We start from the raw sequence: 27,628 nt of genomic DNA on the forward strand, positions 1-27,628 counted from the left end.
TGGTATCTGTTCAGAAACACCTTTAATGTTGCCTTATTTACCTAAATAAAAGGTTTCAATGACAGATCTGAGTTAAGAAAAAAAAAGCAACTAGTCCTTATCAAAAATAATTTTATTGATTCAGACGAAAGCAAAGAAGCAAAACAGAAAAACACAGTGTTTTTGAGATGACCAGCAGAAGCTTTACATCATGGACACCGGCCAAAAACAAATCCTGCTTATTCTAAAACCTTGTCCAGTGTAAACATATGCGTCGTTCCACAACACTTCACAAACAACCGCAGTTGTAATGAGCAGCTGTTATGTAGACTCAGCAGTGTGATGTAATATTCAAAGATGTGATGTAACGCTCAGTGTAATGCAAACTGCCTCCAAGGAGCTGTAAGACAAATGGATGATCTGCTCTTCTCTGGTGAAAGTTACTGTGGACCTGCTGGTTCCAGTTACAGTAATCAATGTGCTGATGTCAGTCCAACAACAGATTGTAAAAAAAACCCCACAAAGAATTTAGGGACAAGGCTTTTTTTGTTATCTGATTATTAAATGAAACTCATAAATGTGAAACTTAATAAAAACAAAAATCCACAAGTGATTGATTGAAGGGAGAAACAGTCAAGAATCACTTATTTGAGTATTCAGTTCAGATGATTTAAAGATTTTCATGTGTAAATATATAGAAAATTTCTACTGGAACTCATTTTTTGGTCATAGTACTAAGGGAAGTAGTGTAGAAAGTCTTTAGCCTACTGTGAAACAAACAAACAAAAAAAAAGAAATCACATAAAACTCTTAGAAAAATGACCGTAATTTCAGTAAAGCGACAAAAATAAATCACTTAGTACAAAATAACCCAAAACATTAGTTCCATTCACTTCATACAAATTTTTTAAAAATCCATTTTTATATAAATTTAATATTGGGTTTAATTTCATCCTTCATACAGTAAGTGGTCAAACAGAATCAAAAGTGTGATTGATCTCTCTAACAGGGAGCACAAAACTCTGAACAGAAAGCCACTTATGGAAATATACGCACAGAATTTCCACAGTTGAGTTGCTGCCTGAAAAGCTCTGGAGTGTTAGGTTGCATAACTGCCTTGATTTTAAAAGGTAATTAGCTAATTTTCCCTTCTCTTCCTCTCCAGACATGACCAAACATTAGGTGACCACACAGTAAAAAACAGCCTACTATTGACTGTAGGTAACAGTTAAGTGGACCACCTAAGACAGCACTAATCTTGACACATCTCCTTACACTAAACCCAACCTTAGCCCACATGAAGCTAATGAATGTTAATCATTGCTGTGACTCGGGTCAAATTTGGACACACTTTGGTTCAGGGCAGGGCCACTTTAGCCCGCCGTAGCCTGAGGCGGTTTTTAAAGAAAAGGTACATGGCCAGAAGACACATGGAGGACAGGACATAAAGAATGACGCACAGGCTGATGTCCACTTTAGAGAATCCAATGCTCAGCAAAGACATCCAGCGTCCTCTGTGACTAAGCTTGGCCTCCTCACCAAAGTACTGGCCTGTCAGTTCTCGCTTTTGCAGCCGCTTCCTCTGTTGCCCTACGTCCGGCTCAAAGTCCGGCTCCATAGGCTGCAGGCCCACCATCCCAAGCCCTGCGTCCAGCTCCATGCCAAGCCCAAACAAGGGCCCGGGCTCTTGCTCCTCCTTCCTCTGCAGGGTGCGTTGTTTGACCCGGCTGGAGGCAGCCAACCGCAGTGCTTTGGCCTTGTAGTGCTGGTTTACAAATGAGTCAAGATCAACGATGTCCTCCTGCAAGTCTCGCATCTTCATCCCCACGATGCTCGGCTTCCTGTTGGCCTGCCGACGGCCGCGACCCACCTCCATTTCAGGTTTGGCCCAGGGAGTCGGCTCAGATGTCTTACCTTCCATCTCATCTGCTGCTGCTACTCCCTCCGCACCTTCCTCCTCTTCATCTGTTACCGTTTCATCCTGCGGCCCCTCTTCTTCTTCCTCTTCCTCTTCCTCCTCTTCTGGCACAGTGGGTTTTGATGGTGGAGGAGGAGTCATAGAGTCCAAGGCCTCTCTGGCTTTCCTTTCAGCCCGTTGCCGAGCTTCTAAAGCTAGCTGCCGACTGGCATGTTTTTCCCGCTGGTTTGCCAGGATCTGGTTTTCATCCTCAAGGTAGTCTGGCAAGGAAACGAAAAAACAGAATTCATGATCAATCAGGATCAATGTAGAAGAAAGAAAGAAATTTCTGCAGTTTGGTAAAATCCTAAAATAAAAGAGAAACTATGAAACCCGTACCTGTGCAGATGCTGTTGGAGGAGAAGTAGGATAGGAGGAAGTAGAGGACCTGCTTATGGTTCCACCTGTGCTCCCCATTTTCCTTCACTGAATGACACGCAGAACACATTTCTGGTGACGGCCACTGGACCTTTGGGAAGAGTGGGTCTTCACTCAAAGCACCTGGGAGAGGGAAATGCAGGAACAGGACAGTATCAACAGTAGAGTCCGTAGAGGGCATCAGATTTAAAAATATTGAAGTTTAAGTTTAAAGTCCCCCTCGAGTCAAAAATATGTTTTTCTTCTTATTCCTTGACTTGGATGTTTGAGCTTCACTGTGCAGAATGATGAATGTGCAGAGTTTGACACTAGAAGGTTTTTTCACGTTTCTCATCTACTGAAAGTTTGGTGGGGATCTTGTGTTAAATGTGTTTTAAATGTGTTTTTTTAAATGTTATGCTTTTAAAGATGTAACACAGCTTTGGAAAACATCTAGCTAAATACACCTTGGTTGGTTTCCACCTTCTTCCAAGCTTTAAGCTTTTACATGCTAAAAATATCATAAACTCAGATAATATAATACATTGCTATGCAATAAACTACCTTAAAACACAAAGCACTACTAGTGGTTTGTAGTAGTATCTGACACAGCAACACCTGGAGCAGCTACAACATTAAAATGCTGCTTACAGGGTAGTGTATCAATAATTTATTACACCCCTGGCTACTCTGCATAATAAGTACTTTTGCCTGTGAATATTGCTGCTGATACTTTTACTAAAGTACATTTTTAATACAGGACTTTTACTTGTAATGGGGATTCAGTAACCACACAGCTCTGAGGCTTCCAGTCAGCTGCTCTATCTATTGTTGTTTCTTGTATCTCCTTGTTGGTGCACTGACTTGAGGATGTAAGTGCTTTGAGCACTGGATGCAATCTGTGTTGAACCCATTTGATCTTGTCACAGTGCTCGTAAAAACTAAGTGCCCATATGCATATGTGTATGTATGTGTTTAAAAGTGTATATGTAAATCATCTGTCTGTGTTTCTGTGCATGTAATCTAGGGATTGATATTTTTGTGTGTGTTCGTATGACAGGGTCTAACAATGATCAATGGGCTTCAGGGGATGTCCCAGAGGGAGGGGTGGTGAGATAATAGATGTGGCCAAAGTGGACAGCTTCCCCACTCGTACGTACACACGCACACACGCACACACACACACACACACACACACACACACACACACACACACTCCCTGTTTTCAGGCAGTAGACCTCAGTGCTCTGGACCACCTGTCTCGTCCCTTCACATCCCTTTGAAAGCAAAGTCCAATCTTCAAATTGAACATGAGAGCAACAGAAACCTCGGAGGGGAGCTGCCCCTCTAATGAATTAGAAACTTTCTCTTTTACCATGTTTTCTTTTATGTGGCCGCCTCCCACCACACACCCTGCATCCATGCAAACATACCGGCAGAGAAAATAAATGTACACACACAAAAACATACATGCAGGCCAAAATACAATCTTAGACGGACACACTCTGCACAAATACCTACAAGGACACACACACACAAACACACACACACACACACACACACAGGGCAGCATCTAGTAATAAATTGCTTGTTGTCACCAACATGCCATTGCATGTGTGTATGTGTGTGTGTGAAAAGAAAAAAAAGCAGAGCAGCAGCAGGTCTGTCACTTTACAGCACTGTCAATTTACATCCTCCATCCCCTCTCCCTCTTTCCCTCTGCCGCTCAAGATTAATCTCAGTCATATGCATGTCTGTATGTACTCTGCATACAGTACTTTACATAAAGGATACATCAATTTTACTGTGTCCTGGATGGGCTGCAGCCTGTGGGTGTGTAGGAGCTTTTATACATTTCAGCAGGTGGGAGCACACACACACACACACACACACGCACAGTGGATGCCTCAGATCTCTTTCTTTATTCTAATCAGCTTGCCACGTTTGCGGCCAGGGTGACTTTAGCCATACCAGCCATATTGAGATTGCCACAATGGCCTGTCACGGAGATGTCATCACCAGCGGACATACATATTCATCAGGTATAAATATGTATTGTTCAGCATGTCAAACTAGCTTCCTCAGCACTAATTCTGTAAGTGAGGATCACCTACACCACATGGCGTCCTGAGCCATCGTGGCTACTGTGAAGTGCAGCTGATGTCAGAGATTTTATGCTCATTTAAATAACTGGGGCTCAAACTAATCTAGGAATTATGATTGTTCGATATAGATTTAATAAGTGCTGTGTAAAAAACCTCAATGGTTTTTTGGTGCTGACCTAAATGTGTTTGTAGTGGAGAATATCTGAAGTTGTCAAGTACCGAAAGCTGGCATTAAATATCTGGTCAGATTCAAACCCTCAGTATTTGTTCTTTGATCAGAAAGTTCCCGATTTGGTCACATGATGATTTTAAGTCCAATATTCACTCTCCTTTTAGCCATGTTTTGGTCTCCACCAACTCATATGTTCACCAGTCGGTCTCGAACTTTTTGTGTCTGCCGTTTTGGTGCTTTGGGCCTGTAGTGTACGGTGGGTTTACTGGTTTTTCAAAACAGCTGCCTTTGAGAATTATAATGGGTATTTTTCACTACTTTCTTACATTTTACAGACAAAATAATAAATTGAGAAAATAATCGTCAGATTAGTTGATAATGAAAATTGTTGTTGCAGTCTTATATTGCTGCTTGTGTTAAGACATTTATTATTCAATATTTGCGAATTTTAGCTTCTCTCATAAAATGAAATGGGTTTTATGGAAAAACATGTTTATATTTCTAACAGCAAGGTACTGAAAATATGTATTGTTTTGGTATTGGTACAAAAATGAAGGTACTGTATTGGCACCCAACCCTTCTTAAAATCAATATATTGCCCCTATTCTGCATTAAAAAGAGACACACACACCATGCAAGCAGCCAGGCCTACTGCAGCAGTGCTGTTTTGTCTGTAGAAATGTGAATCAGTCTCAGCCTGTTGACAAGCAGCAACAGGACTGAGCTGCCACCGCTCTTAATTCTGCCGGTGCGAGGAGGCTGAGGGCCCTGGGGCCTCTTTGTTGCCAGCTAAATTAATTGTTCAGCCGCTTTACAAATAGCTGCTCTTTCATGCATGGCTGCTCTTGAAAGGAGGGGCGGGGAGGCCTGCTAAAGAGCTCCACTTTAGGCAAAAGGGAGAGGAGGGGTTGAGTAGATGGAAAGAGGGGTGGAGTGTGCTCTCCTCAGGGAGACGCTGCCACTCATTGCTACAAACACAGGCAAACCCTCTGCTCCTCCCTCCCTCTCTCCTTCTGATTCACCCGACTTATCCCCTGTGGACCCCCAACTCACCCTCCACCATGACTAACTCCCCCTTGCCACACGCCACAACTTGACCCATGCTTGGAAAACCTGTGTGTGTGTGTGTGTGTGTGTGTGTGTTTGGGAGAGGGTGATGACTGGTGGAAGGGAGGGGAGGATTGTGTGGCTTGTGTCATGGTGTTTGCCACCTGCTGTCACACAATACCTTGGGAATTGTGTGTGCATGTTTGTGTGTGTGGGCAAAGAGGGCTGGTTCCTTTGGGACCCATCCTGCGAGGATGCGGTGCTATTACTTGTCAAGCGGAGCATATGAGTCCCAGGGGACGGTGAGTGGAAAGAGAGAAAGACAGAAACAGGAATAGAAGACGGATGGAGGGGTTGGGGGGGGGGCTGAATAGTGTTTAAGTGTCTGGGGAGCAGACACACACAGGGACGAGTGTCCTTCTGGCCCCTGCTGTTCAGGACACAAGCTGTCCCTGAGATAGAAGAGGGGGCAGTCGACACAAACAAAAGATAGTGATTTAACAAAGTGGGCTGCTAATGACAGCCCTGTGCCTAATAAAATCATATGAACACAGACAACGGAGGAGGAATGCTGGTTTAGCACTTTTAAAAATAATGTGCAGAAGTGATTCAGTCAAAGATGAACTCAAAACTTTGTAAATGTTTACACAGAGCGAGAAAAGACAGAGAAGTCTGGAGTCAGGATGGGAGGAACTAGTAATGCAAGAAAAGTAATCTCTGAAGACTCTCATTCCTGTGTATGATCTGCTAAAAGTTACTGATTGGGTGACTATGCTCAGTTAATCTTTAAACGGTTGGCCTGGATAAAAAGATTCCTCAAATCCTGAAGTGGAGTTGAGTTGGTGGTACAGGGCTATGAAGAAGAAGTGCAAGAGCAGGATCTGGGGGAAAAAAAGTTAAGAAGATAGAAAATGAGAGATGTCAGATGACCGGAGAAGCGATAGTGGGAGAGAATCGCAGTAAGGGCGTGAGAAGGATGAGAGATGGCACAGGGGGGTCAAGAGAAAATGGGTGAGGCAGAAACAGATGATACCTGGGGGGACTAAGACCGAGTGACAGCTGGTGTCTGATCTGAGGATCCATCCTTACTCCTCCCCTCACCCTCTTTAGTCGTATTACGAGGACTAACTGACCATGAGCGGAAACTGGAACTTAAAATCTTCCCCCATATTGGGTAAAGTTCACGCTTATTATCTCACTGGTGGGGATGTGTAGACACAGAGGAGAGAGGTGTGGAAAGAAGAAAGGATGTGATGGAAGAAGTGGGAGGGACAGTTTGCATTGATGTCTCAACATGCTAAGGTGTGTAACATGGACAGGTTCACAACTTTTATCTTCGTCAGTATATTCTGTGTTTCCAAGATGATGTCTAATGTAAACATCCTCTACATATTTATTGTTATTAAGGTCTTCTCACATCCTTCTTTTTTAAGTCTTCAACACACACAAGTAGTCACATCCTCTGTGTAGCAGAAAGTAGCAGTGTTTATAGAAAATGTGGTGTTCATTTTAGAAACCTTCCACAAAAAAAGTGTCTTAAAGCTGTAATAAAAATGAAGGAAAGAAGAACCACCTCTAGTCTTCTCTGCGAACTAGCTACAGATGACCACGCTGACTCCTACCTGCTAGTCTGTTGTTAACGCGATTGTGTCTTGACCACAGCCACAGGACCGCTGAAGACATCGTGTTCACCTCCACCAGGCTCTCTGCTGCCATGTTCTCAAAGTGCTCGGCACACGGCCTGCAGCCAAAGAAGTTGTGGATGTAGCTCCTCATTGCACTTAGCACCTCCTGGGAATCTGAAGGGGAATGACAAGACATGACATGAACACTGAATATTCTCAAAACTCACCAACATTTATGCAATATTCAATTAGATACAGTGATTATTGCTACATACAAACAGTGCAGTACAACAATACATTATTCTTTTATATAATACAATTTTTGTATTATTATTATTAGTAACTGTGAAAGCAAAATCACCAAGCAGAAATCAGTTATCATCTCCTATGTAATGCACAACCATCTGCCCTTGTAAAGTAAACCTGTAAACTTGTGCTGCAGCCTGAAAGCTTGCTAATGGCAGCGTGGCTCCACAGACTCCTGGATTCCCACGGTAATGTGGGCCAGGAGTCACAGACAGCTGGGTTAACCCCACATTGAGATGAATAATCTATACGAATGGGATAACCCAATCTGGAGATTAAATACAGTTAACCCTCTGTGTGAATGGTGGCCAGGCTGTTGTCTCAGGACCTCAACAGTCCACTAACATATTTTCCTGTAGCTGTTTGCTTTTGTTCTCGGCTTAGCAGGACCTTCAGATGAACCTTTAGATGCGCCGTGCGGCCAGTCAGAGTGTGTTTGGGGTCTGTGTGATGTGTGTGTAAATAAGGATGGATATTGGATTGTGTTCACACCTTTAATACTGTATGCAGTGTGTGTGTGTGAGTGTGTGTGTGCGCGTGTGTGAATGAGTTCTGTTTTAAGTTGTGGTCAATACTGTACTGTATGTATGTGTATCCATCCATTAAGCTGGTGGCCTGTGGGGGGCCAGATGGATGCCCCTTTTGGTCAGTCCATCTGCAGGTCACATGATGGTCCGTAAAACCTGGGATTAACCTCTGTGTGTCTGTTTGTGTGTGTGTGCGTGGGTGCGTGTGTGTGTGTGTTGAAGAGAGATTAACATCCCTGCCAGGAGCGGAGCCTCCGGTCATCTGCCTGTTTTATTAACCACTCACATTCCACTAATCTAACATAATCCTTTTTCACACAGTCACAATTAGGCTCAATTTTAGCTTTGACAAAAAGACAAAACAAAACAAAAAAAAAGGTCAAAAAAGTAGTCAAGCTACGTGTTTGAATTTCTTTGAGTTTCTGTGTGTGTGTCCGTCTTTTCTCTGTGTGATGTTGAATCAGGTCAGTGTGAAAAGAGGTCTGCCAAACATTCCAGGGCTAATTTGTTTACAAAAGCCTCACAAAGCCCTCATCCTCAGTCCACCCCTGTCTCTGTGAACTCTCAATGGCCCTTTTCATTCACAGCAACACAAACTCTGTGTGTGTGTGTGTGTGCGTGTGTGTGTGTACCTGAGCCCCCAGAGTTCTTGGCTTGGACAGTAAGAACGTGAAAGAGAGTCCACATCCCACAAGGGTAACGTCTGAAGTGGGGTTGTGATCCCTGACAGCCCACCCACCTCACTCCTTCAGGCAAAGCAGTGTCTGGAGCCTGTGAGGGAGAAAACAAGCAGGCAAACATGAATCAAAGACCAAAAACAAAACAAAAAAAAAGGTCCTCTAAAAAGAAGAGCATCTCCCAACCTATTCAACTTAATGAAAGCCGTTCCGTGTAGTTTTCTTGATCAATGAGAAGTCAATCTCAGGTTAATGGCTCAGCCCTCCACTAATGAACAGAAGCTATCCAGATCTCTAACCATGAGCCACAGTTGAATCTGACAACATATTTTCTCTGACACAAAGTCGTTTCTCTCGCTGCACTCTATTGCCATCGCTAGCGGGATTGACAGGGTTACTCACATGTCAATAGTAAAGATTTGGTGTGCGTATGCGTGTGTGTGTGTAGACTCCATTTCCTCTGAGGTGAAGTCTATTCATACCTTCCCATTGATTCATTGATCCATTGATTTGCCTGCTAAAAGCTAATGATGTAAGTAAGTGAGTCTTTCAATTTGCGAGGGGCCATATACTGAAGGCATGCAGGCTTCATTCCAAAGACAACAGCACATAGATTCTCAGCTCTATGTGCTGGCACTGAGACAAGGACAAAGTACATATTGAAATATCTGGATATTTATCTTTAAATATTTTTTTTTACCAACTCCTTTTTAAAGAGAGATTTTCAAAATCACATTTTGACATTTCTTTAACAGAATCGGCATCACTTTGGTGCTTCTCAGGGGATTTTTGAACTGATTAAGTGGCCAGACTGACAAGTGACCTTGGTTGCTCAGTGAAACGACGAGACACTCCCAGACAGACGTCCTCACGTCAGTCTGGGTGCGTTTTGTGATGCCCTGCCCTCTGTTCTCCCTGCTTATATGTCTGGTACTCTTTTTCTGTATCTCCTTTCTTTCCTTTTTAGATGCCTGCCTGCTTAGATTCACAGAAGTCTGTTCTCTTTCTCAATTTGTATTCATGTATTCACAAGTGTCCTAAATGCAGTATGTAACATACTGACCACTTCTGAAACCAATGAATACCAACAAGAAAGGACAGACAAAAAAAGTTTACTCTGAATCATTTTGTTGTTGGTTTGACTGACAGGAATGAACAGTAAGACACAAGTTCAGTGTAACAAGGATGAACAATGTCAACACTATATTGATATTTATCTGTACAACTGTCTTGACTCACCTGTGCTGAGTTATCCAGTATCTCTTCAAAAGCTTGATAGAAAACCTCATTGCCAGTCTGGTTCTGTAGCCAAGAGTTTACAGACTGCAACAGGTTTATCACCACAGGACGGCCTGGAAAATACTGCAGACATAAAACAGCAGAGCACAATGGGAATAAGTGTTAACTTTGAGCAGTGACAGACAAAGCTGCTGATTTGAGAGACGATGATGCGTACATATAGTTTATTGAGAAAGAATGGAACCGAAAATCATGCAGTTTTGGTCACTTGTGCTCACATTATTTAATTATGACAGTCAGTAGATTCCATTAGACTAATTTACTGATAAATCTTCACTGATGACGTTCAACTGACTGAAATGTTGTAATGAAATAAAATGAGAACAAATGACCAACAGTTAATGGGATTTTGTTTCCCTCTCACTTTACACAGTACTTACTTCATGGTGTGCAAGAACTCAGCTGAAGCTTTTACCTCATATAATTTAGAAAATCTAACAAAAAGTGGGTCTTACAGTTCTTCATTTAGTTGTATGTTTTGGTCAGCCACATTTACATTTTTATTTCTAAAGTACTACTATTGATGCTCTTGCCCCTTAAATGATAAGACTGGTAACATTCTATATTATTCTGATAATCATCAAATCCCCTGAACAGATCAAAACAAACAATGAATTAAGCCTACTAACAACTATTGTCTGTGTAGCCAAAGCCTAATTTAGCTTATTCCTCTGCGCCAAACAACTCCATTCTTGTCCAAAAATGATTTGAAGAAAGAGCTACACAATCATACTGGGTGACATGTTCCTTCATTATGATAAACTTGGCCTCTGTAGAGTATTTTGAGTCAATCCCACATACGCCAACCTGCTGCCGTAAATACTCACTAGCACACAAAATATGTCTTAATCAACAGGTGAAAATAGTCCCTGATATGCACAAATTACTCCTGTTTGAGTAACGTTTGCTAACAACTACAGTGCCCGGCTGTTTTAGGAAACCACTGAGCCTTTTTAAAAAATGAGACTTTAGACTTTTGGACTACTGACGATTTACGTCTTCAGTAGGAGCCAGTGGGCTCGAGGCTGAGTGCCACATACAGGCTGTGGAAAGCATTAAGAGACGGTCTAATGCACCTTTGGTATTGGTGTATTTGTGGGTTTTGTTGACAATAATCAAAATATAGAATATTGCAAGCCTTATCCTTAAACATCCACACATCTTAGCCTGAAATGAACCAAATCAAATCTTATCCTTGACAATATTGTGCAGAGTGTCTACGTGTTACACAACAGTTGTGGTTTGAGTGTTTTTCCTTCTCAGCACCTTCAAAGAATTTCACTGAATGTGACAACAGCCAAGCTTAAGCCTCTTCCTTCATTAAGATCCATTTCCTAAGCCACTAACAACCAGTAGCCACTGTCTACTCAGGTTCTCCCATGATGTGTATTTATGTCTTTTCAAATGATCACTGTCATGGTAACAACCACGGCTGTGAGGAAACATGATACTGTAACTAGCGAAGTGGGTTCACGAACAGAAAGAGGAAATCCACCTGATGGGTGTCTGAGACCAGTGATGACAGAGTAATGACAGACACAGACAAGCGTGTCTTTACACATATCATACTGACAATAGAAACAGCTGACTGCACTGATGGTAAGAGAGAGAAGAGTGCATAATAAATATCTGCTAAATGTGTTTCCTATTCTTACAGTAAGCCTCTCTGCCGAATAGTTTGTGATAATGGTCCAGTTCCTCAGAAATAAACACTTTAAAGGGATCAAGCTTTTTCTTTCCAAGACTTTAACAACAGGACAAATAGAATACTACCATGGTAACTTTAGTTTTTTGAATCATAGTTATTGCTAAACTTCTGCTGAACAGAGAAAGCAGAAGGTAGACTTAAGCTGCGTCATCCAAAATGTGGACCTTTTTAATTTGGCCTCAACCATCTGTTCAGTTAAATACACCTGCATACACAGACAATCTCGCACACACGGTCCTTTCAGTCAGCAGCTCAGTCCTCTATTCATCACCCTCTAACAGGATCTGAGTGTTACACCCTGACCACTTAACCAGACCCCCAGTGATTTGCTTAAACCTCCTGTGTCCTTCCCTCTTGACTGCGTGCAGCATTTTTCATCAACTCGGCCTTCAGAAAACTGTGTTTAGTGCTTTTAGTTTGTTGTACAAATGAACACAAAAGTACTTTGAATCAGCAGAAAACATGGAAATCATCAGCTTTCAGATGTGAGCAAAAAAAAAAATCAACATCTCAAATTCCTATTGATCATCTATAATAATCGATTTGTATTCTGTTCCAACAGCAAACATTCACCTTTTTGCCGACTGTTGATCTCACTCTGCTGCATATAAACCTCTATACATTCACATACATACAATGTTAAAGGACACACATACACACACACATACTAAAGGAGGTGTGTCACGAGAGCACAAAGGCCTCTGATGTCTGCTGCTTGTTGCTGGGAAAGTGATATAATAGGTTTAGGTCTGGATCTGAGGTCTGAATGCCAACCAGTCAGAAAAGCTCATTAAAAAACCATATGAATTTAACCAGAAGAGAAAACGCAGGTGTTTCCCACTAATGGGCTTAGCTCAGCATCACCAACGCAACAATATTCATGGGCTCTCTCAGGCTGGTGATCGCGTAAAAACTCAAATGTTCGCCATGTTCAACTTTTGATTTGTACAAACATTATCACAGACAGATATTAGTTAGTGTCATCTTTCTCAATTTTATCAGTATTTGTCTTATTTTACATTGATTCCTCTTTTTTCTTAACCTCCCTGTCTGAATCCCTGGCCTTGATCTTTAATTGTGTACGATATCAATCAATCAGCTTATTAGTTTTGGAAATAGTTGCTTTGATATGTAGATGAACTCTGTGCCAACAGCAGTGAACAGGCCTTGACGGATAGGAAAGGTCATGTCACAGCCTGCACGGTATCGACTTTCTTTAGCCATTTAGGTGGAATTTAACAGACTTGCTGTCAAAAATGCAAAGGTGTTTAAAAATCTTATAACAAAAACAATATTGTGTGTTTTCTACATTTAAGATGAAATGATATGCATCATTTTCTTCATGAATACTGACATTTTTACACTATGGAGGGAAAAAATTAAAACCAGAAAGGCACTAACTTAGATGTCTTCATCCGCAAGAAGCATTTCAGATAAGCACAACATCAAATGAGACAATATACTTCATTTAAAATAAAACGAACAGTATTTATATCAACTGACATGGCCATTAAAATGATCAGTTATTGAATAAAATTCAGTATTCAGGATCACCAAAATTGATTTATATTTTGCTTAAACTGCAAACACTCTACTTTTATCATTTCTACTACATGTCTCCCTTTATACCTGCTCTCTCCATCTTAAAGAGAACACAGCCACACACACACACAGTTTGCCTCTTTCAACCCTGTACCCCTCCTGCCCCCATCCCGGTTGGACCATGACAATCCCCTTCACCCCGGCAATATGTCATCCCTGATCGGATTAGTATCAGCAGCACTTGAGAAACCACAAGCTCCTCGTGGTGAGGGTCCCAAGAGGGAGGCATCTGCTGGCTGGAGTGGGGGCAGACCAGGCCAGGCCTGGGGTAGAAGACAGGGGTGAAGCCCCTTGGTTATAATCCAACTTCAAACCACCCGGTGGAGGGAAGGGGGGGAAGCTGCAGACACGTGCCAGAGTGGGAAGAAGGCAAACAGCAGCCTCATCTTTACAAACATACACACACACTGTCACTGAGGTGAAGCTGCCACAGCAAAACAGCCACCTGAACTGACTAATTCTTTATGAATTACTTAAAAACAACTTACTATTAAAACAGTAATTCATAATTACATGGACAGCTGGTTTAAAAAACAAACAAACAAAAAAAACCCAACACAGAGCATCCTGGTACCCTGGTAATAAAGGCGTATGTGGACATTATGTCCCTGACGTGACAAGGGCCAAGCCTGTGTCCCTTTAGACCAAAGCCCCCCCTTCTTAATTCTTTGTTTTATTCCCCTGCCCCTCTGTCCCCCGTGGGCTGAAGGGCTTCTTTCAAGAAAAGCAGGATAGAGGTGTAATCCTTAAAAACCTTGCTTTAATGCTCTCATGCTTCCCAAGATCCACTTTTTTTAATCCTCATATACATGTAGGGGATTCATAAATCCGGCTTCAGCCTGACAAGACAGTAAATCTAGTAATATTATGACCGTGTTCAAAAAAGAAAAAAGAAAAAAAACAACCCCCATGTTTACATGTTTGGATGAAGATGCGATGATGGTATGATAGTGGATAAGAAAGAAAGAAACAATTCGTGGAATTACAATTCTAGGACAGAAGAGAGTGTCATTTTTGAGGGCAGGGTAGAAAGATGAATACATGAGGGGATGAATAAACTTTCATACGCACACAATCCCCCATTAATATTCACAGAACAGAGTCATGCTCATACTGTGTGTTCATACCACACATGCACATACACATCATCATGCTATGCAAATACGCTTTCCAACTAATTGTTTGGTAAAAATTAAAAAACGTGTCATGATTGAGGAATGTGTCACCAGTGTGAAACGATGACATTCACGCTGCAGTCAGGACAGTGTGAGTCACTTTCACTCTAACCTAATCACATGACTCACACATGGAGTTCAGGTGTTAGATTTTTACATATTGTGTCAGTTATCAGCAAGAACATTTCTTCTTCAATCAACAGCTGTTATGATAAAAAGCATCACTGTCTACTTACCAAAAATAGTTTTAATTCTGTAGTATTTGCCCTATGAACTGTACAGTATCATATAAATTAAAAATATGAAAATTCATTCATTACGTATGTTTGCTTTTGAACTGTCATCCTCTCTCATCCCAAATCCTCTTCAGTTTCTTCAACCTGTTTCACATCCTACTTGCTTGTCTTACATTAACTGCTCCTAAAAAGCTAACCAGCTGAATGGATTCTCTTTGTAGGGAGAGCGCTCAGTCAAATGTCAATAAGGACTGTCACAAGTCCCGGTCAGCTGCAACAATGACAGCCTCCTTAGCCACACAAAGCCCTGCTGAGCGGCTGGTCCATTCTGGTAGGGGGGACAGGCTAAAAATACCACTGGGACCTACTGCTATTGACTAAACAAACTGGAGCTAATGGGAGGCCACAGAGCGCTGCCCCCCCTGCCCACACACACACACACACACACACACACACACACACACACACACACACACACACACACACACACACACACACTAGCTTGCTACAACACCTCCCTAGAGGGTGAGATATAATCAGAGAGATTGGTGACAGACTAGGGCAGTGAGACAGCCTGGTGCGTAGCCAATAGGGACAGAGCTAGCGGGTCAGGCCTCATCATCACAACATGTTTGCCTGGCTGGCACACTTCTACTAGGAAGGAGGTGGACAGGGAAGGAGGGAGCATGTGATCAGAATGATAAAAGTAAAAAGAAAGCGAGCCAAAGTGGGTAGGTCCTTATTAGATGTTCATAAAAGCTGAATAATCAAACAAACATGAAATCCTGGAGTATTTTGAAAAATTAGCATAACCATGAAAGAGAGGGGAGAAGAAAGGGAGAATGGGAAAAAAGAATAAAAGAGACAGAGGCAGGACAGAAGGAGGATGGAAAATCCAGGGGGGAGCAAGAGTTTTTAGGGAATCACAGAGGACTGGCACAGTCACAAGCGTCTGCAGAAATGTCTGTGTGAAGCCAAAGAGGGATACAGGAGGAGGAGGAGGAGGAGGAGGAGTGGTTGGGGTATTCCAGGGAGGGTGGCTTGTAATCAGGCTGTGTGTGTGTGTCTAAAGCCTGTGGGCGGCAAGCGGGTGGCAGCCACGCTTCAATACCCCTGGGAGCCAACATGAAGAGGGTCAACAATACCCAAGAGAGTGTTTGTGCTCCTTTTCTAGTCAATGGCATCCACTTGTACTTTCAATAATGTACATGTGCAAGTGTGTGTGTGATGAAAAACAACATTTTTGCGACAACAACTAATTAGGTCAATTTGCAGAATAATCTAATGGATGCTAAAGGAATTTAAAATATGTTATGAATGAGGAAACAAAAGCAAAATCCTGCCAAAGAACAGCTGAAATCTACAAAGTGTGAACTACCATTTTGCTGTCTCATTCTCCATCTAGTGGTGACCTGCTGTAACTACACATTTCTGTCAGTTGTGGATACTCTCAGAAAAACAGCAAAGTCTTTTCAGGAGTAGGTTGGTTTTAACTGATTTTCACTGGTTCCTATGCATCCAAAAGTTGTCTTACCTGATCACTATAGTTTACAATAAATATGTCCTCAGATAACATTTTGTAAATATAAAATGGGGGGAAACTAGCTGCTGATTATATCCGTCCAAATAAGAGAATTGTTGAGATATGTTTGCACTTCAGATGGTATTTCTGAAATCAGATTTGTCACCTATATTTTTTTTAATTTGATTTCTGCTCGTTAATATATATTTTTGTTAATATTCAAAATTGTATCATGTGTATCATTGGCTTTGTACATTGTGTGTCCACATTGTTTGTGCGTGTTTGCAGTGCTCTCTCTCTGTTAATTTCACCTTTGCGAGGACGGAGATGTACTTTTTCAGGGAAATCAGGGCCTCTCCTCTGATGACAGTCTGAGCAGCCAGCTCCACACGCAGGGAGTAGTGCAGCGCTGACTCCAGGTCTGCCATATACACGCTGGACCTGGACAAACAAATCACACATGGTAAAACTCAACTCAACAAATAATAAGGGTGAGGAGAGAAAGATGGTCATGTACGGTGTGTCTAGTTCATACTTGTTGAAGGATCTCCAGGGTTCCTCTTTGTTGGTGGTGGCGAGGTGTGTGATGTCTGGTGGAGGCTTTCCTGACCGCATCACCCCCGGCAGCCTCTGGAGGGCGAAAGAGTAGAAAGTACGAGCCTCGATGGTGCTGTGGAACGGAAGGACAGGTGTTACTGACCTTTAGGCCACTTATTAGGACAACCCTGTCCATGTATTTTTTTTGTATTTCTCGTCTATGGCAAAATCACAATCCAGAGTTTTTTTTGTTAGTGGCTCCACACTGTACTCTGACCTCCTTGGTGCTTTCAAGAAATGTCTCAGCTCTTCTTTGAACACCTCAACATTTGAGCCCCTTTACACATTATAACACTTTGCATTTGTCTATTTCTGGTCATTTCTTAAAAAAAAATCAAACAAAAAAAACAAACTTCTGTCTAGCGCTCTGTCGTTGCACTTGTACCTGTTCAGCTACTTGAAAATTTCTACCACGGCTCTCCTCTAATGCTTGTAAGTTGCTTTGCATAAAAGCGTCTGCTAAATGACGCAATGGAAATGTAACTCCAACACACATTGATATTTTAGACAACAGTGTGCTTCCAACAGTTTGGGGAAAGCCCTTTGTTGTTTCATAAAAAGATGGTTTGCTGAGTTTGATGTGGACGATTTCGCATGGCCTGCTCAGAGCCCTGATTTCAACCCTATCCAGCACCTCTGATGGTATGAATTGTATCTCCAACAGACTTTATCGCCCAACATCAGAGCCTGACCTTGCCAATGCTCTTGTGTCTGAATGGGAGCAAATCCTTTCAGCCAGGTTTCCAAACTTTTGTAGAAAGCCTTCCCAGAAGGGTGACTGACGTCATACCTGCATATCAATGCTTTTAGCATGATTTGTTCAATAATCGCATATGAGTGTAACATTCAGGTGTCCACACACTTTTGGGTATATGTGTAGCTGTTTGTTAAGAGCTAAGCAAGGATCCTCAAACAAAATGCACTTTTCTTTTTTCTCCTGCACCTTTTGTTTTCAAGTCCACTGCCATAAAAATTGTTTTATGACCTGTTTTTTCTGTGGCCGTATATTTTACACACTTACTGGAAACGCATTTCAAATCCTGAGCAGATGGTGCCAGAGTGGCGTGGGACTGAGAGAGAGAGAGAGAGAGAGAGAGAGAGAGAGAGAGAGAGAGAGAGAGAGAGAGAGAGAGAGAGAGAGAGAGAGAGAGAGAGAGAGAGAGAGAGAGAGAGAGAGAGAGAGAGAGAGAGAGAGAGAGAGAGAGAGAGAGAGAGAGAGAGAGATCACTGATCATTTAGCCGTGCGATAACGCTGGAACTGGAACCACAGCCATTAATGTTCTCTCTCTCTCTCTCTCTCTGTCTCCCTCCCTCCCTCCCTCGCCCTCACATCCTCCTCTCATTTACTTATTCCCTTCGTCAGGGACAGAGAGAGTGACAGAGAGAGCGAGAGAGAGAGTGAGAGAAAGCATCGTAAAACTGGAACAGGATGGTAATAAGGAGGATGGATACGCTGGGCCCACGCTCACTCACACCAGCCCGGGACTCAATTACACCTGCGTGTCTGGTGGGAGTGTACAGATGTGGAAGGGGAGCCATTCATCCAGCGATCCCCAGGGCAGACGGGCAGGCAGGCATCAGGGAGGGCTGGGAGGGAATGCATTCACCTGGGACCAGCACACATTACATGCATGACGGATGTGAGACGCCCCCGCACGCTCTCACACACACACATGCAGACACACACAACCGCACACTCTGCTCTCCCAGGATCAATCAGACATTCAGTGATGATGGGAGGCCATCTGTCGCCGTGTGCGGCTGGGGCTTGTTTGGCAGGTGAAGCCAGAAAAGCAATGGCATTGTTTTCATGCAAGAAATTAAAAAACCTCCCCTCTGTACAGTGATGGAGATGAGGGGGGTTGGAAGGGGAGAGATGGAGGGTGAATAAATAAATCAGCAATAAATCATTTCCTTTTTGCATTTGTCAACTAAAAAGAGTCCTCTTTGCATGCCAAGTTATTGAAACAGCCAAACAAAGAGGCAGAAACAGCAGATGAATTTGCAGGGTGAGGAATGATCAGCGCCGCTTTATGATAGTGAATAATGGGAGCGATTTTGATGCTCTGATCCCATTAAGAGGCCAGATGTTTAAAAGTATTCTCATGAATAGGGTTCAGATAATGAGCACACGATGAAACTTTTCAGCAGAAAGCAAAGTTGTTTTGTGTTGAACAATGGAAACCGAAGGGGAATAAACTTGGTGTTTGTGTATTTCAGATCAAGGTAAATGGAAAATGTTTGAGATATATAAAAAAATATCAATACAATGCATTTATGTTTCTATTTCAAATGTCTCTAATATAGAAAAATATTTTTTGTTAAACCTCCATCAGGTGTTGTCCTTTCTTTGGGTTAAAAATAATATTGAAAATCTAGGAGTCTAGGTTGATGTGGAATCTACAAATACACCCTGTTGCACTTGATGACTTCAGACAATGAACAACTGTGTGCCAACTGGTGTTTGCAGATCACATGTGGAACAGTAACAACATTGTTTTTCTAATTTGTGCCAGTTTACTGTCCAATACACCACAGCTCACAACAGGAAACTCTGGAGGTTCTTCAATTATATTGATTTAGACTTTGTTACAACCTTTATGAGTCATCTATGATGCTGATTGGTGATTGCTCACTGATTGCTGTGGTGTTTTTGCACAAAGATCAATAGTGAAAAAGATCAATTGTCAAAGAGTTCACTTCTCAAACAAACACTGTGAAATCATCTTCCTTTACTACACTGTCTTTTTCAGGGTTGTGTTTTAGAAACACAGAGCGCAGTAAACTTACAGGCCCTTCACACAGGTGATTTCACTTGTGCAAACACTCCTCAGTTGAGATCTAATCAGGCAAATAAATGAACACAACTTTGTAGGTGGACTGTGTACAGCGTAAAATATACATTTACATGTTTTTATGTTCATTTCATGTCCTCATGTCTTTCTTGATATGAAGCACTCGGTGCATGTAATTTCTTTTGTTGTAAAGCACTTTGAGCTGCATTTTTTTCTGTATGAATGGTGCTGTATAAATAAAGTTACTATTATTATTATTATTATTATTATTATTATTATTATTATTATTATTAGTAGTAGTAGTAGTATTAGTAGTAGTATTATTAGTATTATTTAAATAAAAAGGAATCACCACTTTGCCCTAAACTTATTTTATTAGATTTACCTTATATCCATATGCAAGCATCAATTGATCAGTTAAACAAGAACACACCTGCTGATTGTTTTGGGGACATAATAAATTTACAGGAAACAGTATGTAATGTGTGTAATGTTTGAACTATCAAAGTAATATATATCCATGGTGATAGATGTTTCCCGATTATGGTGGCGAATGGAAGGTGCTTTCCACAGTTTACCTTTATTTAATACCTGCTCCCTTAATGTGCAGGTCCCTACATGTCTGTCTCACTTAACAGGCTTTTTTTTTTTTTTTACAGCAGACACTGCAGCAGGTCGAACTGATAACATTAATAATGCCTCTGCTCCAATCAGGTGTCCAAGGAAGTCATACTGGTGAGCCATTACGCACCATACCAGGTTCACGAATTTGGAAGTAGTGAAGGGCTAGTATTTAGAGGGTAGTTTAGAAAAGGGCCTTCATGCCCGCTACTGTATCCAGTTCTTCTTCTCTTTGGTTTAAACAAACAACTGTTACTTGTAAAACCTGTTGTACGTACTGTAACAACTGTCTTCCATTCCCTACCCAGATGTGGGCGACTGTGGCTCAGGAGGTAGAGCGGGCTGCTCACAAACCACAGGACTGGCAGTTTGATCCTTGAGCATGTCCTTGAGCAAAACACCGAACCCAAAGTTGCTCTCATCGATGTGTGAGTGTGTGTGTGAATGGGTGAATGAGAGGCAAAAAATTATAAAGTGCTTTGTCCGTTAAGGTAAAAAGTGCCACATGAGTGTAGCCCGTTTACCCTTTCTACCCATTCCTTTGCCAGGAAAATCCTACCTGACACTGAGTGTTAGTGAAACACAAAACCTTAATAAGCTGGTAAAACAAATCCTTACTGTGTTATATTACTGTTACATATACATGTATATTTCATGAAGAAAAAACTTATTATTGTTATCATACATCCCTACACTACAAAATATTTTATGTCTATTTGAAAAGAATAAAATATCTAAAATTTTGCATATTTTCTTATATTTTTTAAATTTAGCTGTAGGAGGTGTAAGCTGGTGATGATGATTATAGCGCTGTGTTTTTCAACGGAAGTGAAAGACTACAGAAACACTCACACTCTGAGTCTGGTGAAGTTGCCTCCAGGATAATAAAGGTAGCAGGATGGGAACTCAGTTACTCCCAGTTTGGTCACCAGGCCTTCTTCAGTGCTCAGGACCCTCCGCACTGCAATGTTCTCAAACTGTAACAGGTCTAGGGTTACCTGAAGTATACAGTGAACACATGTGGAAAAAAGGGAAAAAGTTTTTAGTTATGTTATATTTTAACATATTGACCTTGCATATATCATGTCGGTGATATAAAAGAGTGTCAAGGTGTCCTTTTCAATCAATCACTATACCGTCTCATTTCAGCAACTAATTTTCCCTTTCTGAACAACGTAACGTCATCCACAACAGAGCTTTGTTAGTTACATCGAAGTACATAGTTGGAATGTATTTCAGATTTCTGAAAGCACATCTAGAGAAGAGAAAAACACACACAGCAGGTCGATGGAAACATGAACTGTTACCTCTTGGCCGATGTAGGATTTAGTTTCCTCAAAGATCAGGGCCAAGTGTTGTACGTTGTTGGTCTCAAAGAAGCTATCAACCTCCGCTTGGCTGGAGCAAGAGGAGCAGAAAAAACACATCAGACTGGAGTCCCAGACATATATTACATTGATGCCAAAGAAATCCCTGACTGAACATAACTAATGAATTCAAAAAGGGATTAGTTATTAAAACAGTGGAGATCAAAAAGATGGAATAAAAGAAATGCAGGATTTTATGGACATATTTTTAAGGAAAAAGGGGAGCATTCTAAAATTAAATTGAAATGTATCTTATTTAAGCTTTTTTATTTACCTCTGAATTGTCTTGGATCTCTCCTTTATCCCTGCAAGACTTCTAGACTACACCCACAAACTTAAAAACATTAAAAATACTGTGCCCCAGCCTCATATGTGCTTTCAAGTGTGTCATTTCTACTTCAAAAATGTTCTTTTGGTTGAGAAAACAGTTTCCATTAGAGGTTTGTTGTGAAGAAAGGGGGTTCAAATTCACTTATTATTTTTTAAATTCCAAAAAGAAGACAAGGAGAAGAAAACGTCATGTTTCTGAAATAGTGATGGTGCGTTCCCTTTAAAACTAAAAGGAGAGACAAACTTGACTCATATTTCCTGTTTCCTTTTCCTGCACTATTATTGTAATAAACCGTCTGTATGCAGTACATGTGTCTGAATACATGTATGACATAGTGTGAGCTGAGCAGGGAGGCCAAGTAGTGACAGTCTGAAAACTCTTCTGAAACATGTGCGTTCTTCAGACTCTAATTAAATACAATAAACTTACATTAGAGTGCCTCACCACAAGCTAACAGCTAACTGATCAATAATCATTGCTTTATTAGATCAAATGAGACGATGGGACATGAAGGGTTTCTACAGCAAGAATTCAACAAAAGTATAGAAGGAATACTGTAGAGAAACATGAAACTATAATCCACATGAATGTAGAATTACATGAAAATAAATAATAATATAGACTGATGAATAGTTAAACCTTTACCTTCATATTTCTCTTGTCACAATGAAAATGAACATGTGTGTGTGTGTGTGTGTGTGTGTGTGCTTACCTGGTGGGCTCCAGTGGGGGGCAGGCAGGGGGCCAGGGCTCTTCATGGGTTGCCAGTTTATCTATAATCTTGTGTCGGAGACCTCGAACATCACGGGGAAACTCTGAAGGTCAAAGAACATCAGGAGAACATTATACACCGCTGATTGTTCTCATGCAGGACCATTGTTCACTAAAACACACTGATAAGTGAGTCCCTGCAGTATTACATAAGTGTCTAAATCCTGCACAGTTACATACTGGAGCTGACTTATGTTAATAGTAAAATATGAAACAAAAGGCTGACTAGCAGCTATAACTACATGACTAACACTTCTGATAAAGCTATGATCACTCTGCATACTCCTACTCGGACATGACGCCTTTTGAAACTGCACGTTCTCTATGAAACACAATTCAGGGTGGCGTGTGAAAGTGAACAAACCATAAACTCCCTTTTTTAATACCTTTAAAAGCCTCTCCAGTAGCTTCAGCCTTGGAATAAGCGTGGAAGAACTGCGAAGTGAGAGAGAGAGAGAGAGAGAGAGAGAGAGAGAGAGAGAGAGAGAGACAGAGAGAGAGAGAGGGTTTGTGTTAGGAGTGGATTTGAGGGAGAGAAGTGAGATCAGCTCAGACCGGCCTCACACGACCATGAGAGAAGCAAAGCCATGTTGTGTAATGTTTGGTTGGGGGACAGCCTTCCCCTCTGCCCGCCTTGACCTCCAAATCCTTCCTGGTTAAAATGAGTCGCAGATGTTAGAGCTCCATTGTTAATTCAGACAGAAGGAGCTCTTTGTTTTATCGGCTTTCATCGGATGACAGAAGGGAGAGAGACAGGGCTGAGAGCAGAGGCCTTTAACACACACACACACACACACTCCTGCTGACTAATCAAATATGTTGCAAATACAAATGCAGATGTTTAATGCTGGGGCGTTTCTGCTGTGTGGCTGCTGATCATGCAAAAGTTTACTCCACAGGGAAATGACTACTGCATCTACAAGTAGCAAACACAATCTGTCACATTCTTATCCAGAGAATCAAAAATTATACATAAACTGAAAAAAAAGGAGACGCGCTTTCACAGATATATAACACAAAATGACACCGTAATCTGACTGACTCAAAACTAATCATTTTACAAAGTGGATCCTACAAGTTTTAAAGTTACTGAATTATGAACTCTGAGAAAAGCAAACTTATGCTTACAGAGTTGCAGAGCAGCAACAATTAGTCGATGAATTAATTGTCATATTTAATCATTTCAGTCATTTTTTAATGTTTTTTTCTAAATGTTCCTGTTTTCAACTTTTACATGATAGTAAACTCCATATTTTGGGGTTTTGGACTGTTGGTCAAACAAAACAAGACATCTGAAGACATCACCTTTAACTGGGAAATTTCATTATTATCTGACATTTTATAGACCAAACAATTAAGCAAGAAAATAATCTGTACATTAATGACAAAATTGTTAGCTGCAGCCCACACACTTGTTAAATTGCATTTTTTTAAAATACACAAACATTACAACTGTTCATGAAGTTTCAGGTTTTAAGATCAAAAATAAGCAAAATATATTTAAGAAATTATCACCAATTAACAACTTAAACACCACTTGTAATAAAGCAATGTGACAGAGGTTGCACCGGTCACTTAGGGATAAACAGTTATACTCTTGACTTGACTCTGGTTTATCAAATACTTCAAGAAAGTCGATGCAAACAGGCTTTTTGTTCCCACACATGTTCATGCACATTCCACATGTGAATAAAAATCACACATATCAGTGTAGAAAAAAGGGAGCGCCAGGACAAGTTCAAGCAAAACTGTGAACATTCCTGATTTTACGGTTAGTTCCGAAAATATATGAGAGTCGCATGAAACTGAATGAGAGCAGCAGAAGGACTGTCAATACAGTATGGTGTGCTTCTGCAAGACAATGACCACAGAAATATCTTTCTACTTTCTTGTAGGATGGCAACTAATGGCTATTACATCATCAATTAATCTGCCAAATTTATTTTTAAAATGCCAGAAAAATATTTTTATAATTTCCAAGCACCCACATCCTTGATTTAACCATTAAAAACCCCAAATCAATCATCAATTTTGAGAAGATGAGATCAGAGAATGTTCTACATTTCTGCTTGAAAACTGGCCGAAACAATTAATCATGAAAATAATTGTCAATTAATTTTCTGTCAATATTTTCAACTCTAATTTCTTGTCTCTTTAGACACAGTGGAGCAAACATGTTCATCATCTTCTGCACACATTTCTCTCCTGCCATCAGCTTTACTGAATAAAAAAAGTAAACTCACATACAGCAGCCATGGTGAAATAAAGAAAGAGCACTGCAATTAATGGGCTTGTGTGAACAGTTCACGTTTGATACCTTTAAAGTCGGATACCCTCTGATGCTAAAGCCAGCGCAAACCTTCCTGTTGGCCTCTGCAGCACAGTCTATAGCTGCCAGGTCCACAGCTGGCTTCCACTCTAAAGAACAAACATCAAATAGAGACAGAGAGAGAGAGTGAGAGAGAGAGGGGCACAGTAAATATTTAGTGTACTGTCTGTCTTCTGTACCCTGCACAGTATACCAACACTGGACAGGCTCAAAATTGCCCAGGTTTGCTGAAGCTGACACACATCTATCTACAAGCTGAGAGGTGCTAGAGTGGATACAAAGTTATAACTGGCATCTACTCCTGATTTCACCTGAAGTTCTCTAAAACTTTTCAGCTGGATCACTCCCCTGGCTCTGAGGCAAAGCATTTATTTAATAGCATGCCAAGGGATCAGATGCCATTATTGACTGTGTGTGAGAGTGAAACACGGGACTGAAATACCCCATGACTGTGTCAGGCCCTCTGCCACAAGCAGAAACTTCACTCTTGATAATCATCCTATTTATATTAATTCTCATGGCTCTGCAGTATTTAATTTGGCTCATGAGCCATTGACACAGTCCTCATTTAAGAGGCTGTGATAGTGAGACAATTAAAACACATTTATTAGACTATGCTCTTATTAACAGATAAGAAACAACAGCCTGGTGCTCTTGCTCTTTCCACGCAGATGGATGAATTATAGATTATTGCTTATGTGTGAAACTATGAGACATTTTCATGCCTTATAATGTGAATAAAACAAGGTCAGTGGTGTAAAACTGATAATGGAGTGTCAAGTAGGATTTCCGCTATTATGAGCTTAAAATAATCAAAATGCATTGCCCTTGTAAACAGCTGTAGCTACGTGCCGTGCACCAACCTTTAATGTCTCTTGCCAGGCTTTTGTACACCGGTGAAAAGGCGATGCAGTGTCCGCACCATGAGGCGTAAAACTCCACAACTATAGCGGCTGTGGAGTTGACCAAAACCGACTCAACATTTTCCGGAGTTAACAAGAGGATCTGGTCAGAGGCGGTGTACAGTCCGGCCTCCGCAGCGGGAGGGAAAAGTAGACAAAAACACAGCCAAACTGCAGATGCTGTTGCTATCTTTCGGAGATGTGTCGGGATTTCTCCACTAAACCGAGACGTGGCACCGACACCACGGCCGCCGCGCCGCGCCATCTTTCCCCCGTCCGAGCTGCTGCTTCTCCTGCTGCTGCTGCTGCTGCTAACCGTCGCTCTGAACGCAAGTTTCTACCTCGTAGTCGCAAAACTTGACACAACTTTTTCTCCCTCTCTCTTTTTGTTTTTTTTGGCCAGCAGGCTTCATGGGTCCTCCCCCTGGCGAGCTACCAGTCCTCTAAAAACACACCAGTCATCACAACCTTCCCACAATCATTCATTAGCTACTGCTCTAAACTTTCTTTGATGTTAACTAGCTAATGAGGGAGATTTAGAGTGACAAGTATCTGTGAATAGACTGTTTATTTGCCCCACATACGGCTTACATACAGGAAATAACCATTTAATTAATATTACAATGCTTAAATAAATAAACTAATAGTTATTTTTGACGGACACACACACAAAACATCTTAACTCAAGGTCAACGTACTCGCATTTTTCCGGGCTCGACCCCATCTCACGGTCTTCTTTAACGGTCATATCTCCATGACAACTGCGCAAAATTCTTTCTTGGTGGAAGACAGTAAATAATGTCTAAAAAAACAGATAATGTAGTATTAGTTCCTCGTTCAATACATTCAAAATCAATAAATTAATTTAAAACACTGTCAATTTCGTGTTCATATGAAATCAGATAAAAATGTCATAAAAAGTTGGCAGTATAGTTGGCCATAAATTACAAGTAGCTGTATAACTGAAGATTTTGACTTGCAATGAAAATTAAGTAGTTCAATTTCTTTATTGATACTCCAGAAAATATATTGTCTGTCTTACATTGGTGATTTTTATGAGCATCAGAAAGCTTCAACAACTTTGTATTAATTGAACTGAGATTCATTTAATTTTTCATTCAGTCCAGTTTCCCGTCAGCACCATCCACATGGAAACTGTTTGTCTAGCCTCCAAAAAGTATTCACAGCAAAACAAGCATGAAACATGCTGTTATCTCCTCACACCTGCTCTGTTGTAATTTTGGGGTTTTTTTAATCTAAAAACTTTATGTTTAAGATATTTAGACTAAAAAGTATCAACCTTAAACATCAAAATGTGTGTGTTATCACAGAATTTAAACTCCTTAGTTGTCATGTAACCCTTCAAATTCTCAGATACATTACAGAGGCATGACTAATCATGCATTCAGATACATTTAGGACTGTGTCTTCTATGTGACCTTACACAATATACCTCTCCCACATCCAAAAACATCCTCCTGATGTTGCAGTTTTGAGCAAATGAGCTGACAAACCTCAACAACTGGCTTTTGGTCACATACCTAACAATCAGTGTTTGAGGAAGAGATTTTTCTGTCTGCTGTCAGCACAGCAACAACACTGTGTGGCAACTACTGCACAC

General features: G+C 41.1%; 1 protein-coding gene across 1 annotated transcript; it reads right to left on the reverse strand.

Moving 5' to 3' along the window:
* Positions 1–94: 94 nt before the first annotated feature.
* Positions 95–26,684, reverse strand: qsox1 (quiescin Q6 sulfhydryl oxidase 1). The gene is made up of 13 exons (XM_067596985.1): positions 25,969–26,684; positions 25,094–25,194; positions 23,163–23,211; positions 22,718–22,820; positions 21,615–21,705; positions 21,160–21,305; positions 16,830–16,964; positions 16,606–16,735; positions 9,992–10,114; positions 8,708–8,846; positions 7,240–7,416; positions 2,276–2,437; positions 95–2,157 (listed from the first exon to the last, which is right to left on the reverse strand). Exons 1-13 carry the CDS (start codon positions 26,270–26,272, stop codon positions 1,337–1,339), a joined length of 2,481 nt encoding a protein of 826 aa, XP_067453086.1. The 5' UTR covers positions 26,273–26,684; the 3' UTR covers positions 95–1,336.
* Between the last annotated feature and the right edge of the window lie 944 nt (positions 26,685–27,628).

The sequence above is a fragment of the Thunnus thynnus genome, chromosome 8, assembly GCF_963924715.1.
Source record: "Thunnus thynnus chromosome 8, fThuThy2.1, whole genome shotgun sequence".
Taxonomy (NCBI): domain Eukaryota; kingdom Metazoa; phylum Chordata; class Actinopteri; order Scombriformes; family Scombridae; genus Thunnus; species Thunnus thynnus.

Bases quoted from the DNA above. Each gene is read 5' to 3' on its own strand.
- qsox1 (XM_067596985.1), bottom strand. From the start codon at position 26,272: ATGGCGCGGCGCGGCGGCCGTGGTGTCGGTGCCACGTCTCGGTTTAGT. The intron at 23,212-25,093 runs GTATCAAACGTG...CTCACTTCGCAG, and splicing joins GAGGGTATCCGACTTTAAAG to TTCTTCCACGCTTATTCCAA. The intron at 16,736-16,829 runs GTATGAACTAGA...TTGTTTGTCCAG, and splicing joins CCCTGGAGATCCTTCAACAA to GTCCAGCGTGTATATGGCAG.